This window comes from Wasmannia auropunctata, unplaced genomic scaffold, assembly GCF_000956235.1.
Source record: "Wasmannia auropunctata unplaced genomic scaffold, wasmannia.A_1.0 LD315795.1, whole genome shotgun sequence".
Taxonomy (NCBI): domain Eukaryota; kingdom Metazoa; phylum Arthropoda; class Insecta; order Hymenoptera; family Formicidae; genus Wasmannia; species Wasmannia auropunctata.
The window spans coordinates 1-480 of NW_012047095.1; the positions used below are offsets into that span (position 1 = coordinate 1).

At 43.5% G+C, this 480-nt stretch overlaps 1 protein-coding gene across 1 annotated transcript; it reads right to left on the reverse strand.

Moving 5' to 3' along the window:
• Positions 1–6: 6 nt before the first annotated feature.
• On the reverse strand, positions 7–474 carry LOC105460786 (probable cytochrome P450 6a13; the record flags this gene model as incomplete). Its single annotated transcript, XM_011707280.1, has 1 exon — positions 7–474. A coding segment is annotated over exon 1 (464 nt), but the record flags the coding sequence as incomplete, so codon positions are not given.
• Positions 475–480: the final 6 nt, after the last annotated feature.

The window sequence follows — 480 nt, forward strand, 5'->3', positions numbered from 1 at the left end:
TTCAGCCTGTATTTTTTCATAACAATAGCCAAACCTGCCTTTATCTGCAACTGGGCCATTCTCATACCTACACAGATGCGCGGACCTTCGCCGAAGGGAAGAAAGGTGAATTTTTCGATGTGGTTTTTTCTGTCGAATCTTTTAGGATCAAACTCTTCAGGATTTTTCCAGTATTGAGGATCTTTGTGCAGAGCTTGAACCGGTATCAGGATTTCCATTCCGGGTTGCACGCGACAAGTAATTCCATCGGATCCTTTTAGTTCGATCTCTTCCGTGCATCGTTTCTTCATGACCACTGCTGCGGGCAACAACCTCATCGTCTCGTTGAAGACTTGGTCCATGTACGTCATCTCTCTCAAATTTTCGTAAGTCAGTTCACCGTCATATTTGTTAAGTACGGATATCACCTCTTCGCGTAATTTCTCCTGTATTTCTGGATTTTTAGCCAAATAGAATCCGGCGTAGCTCATAATACTGCTG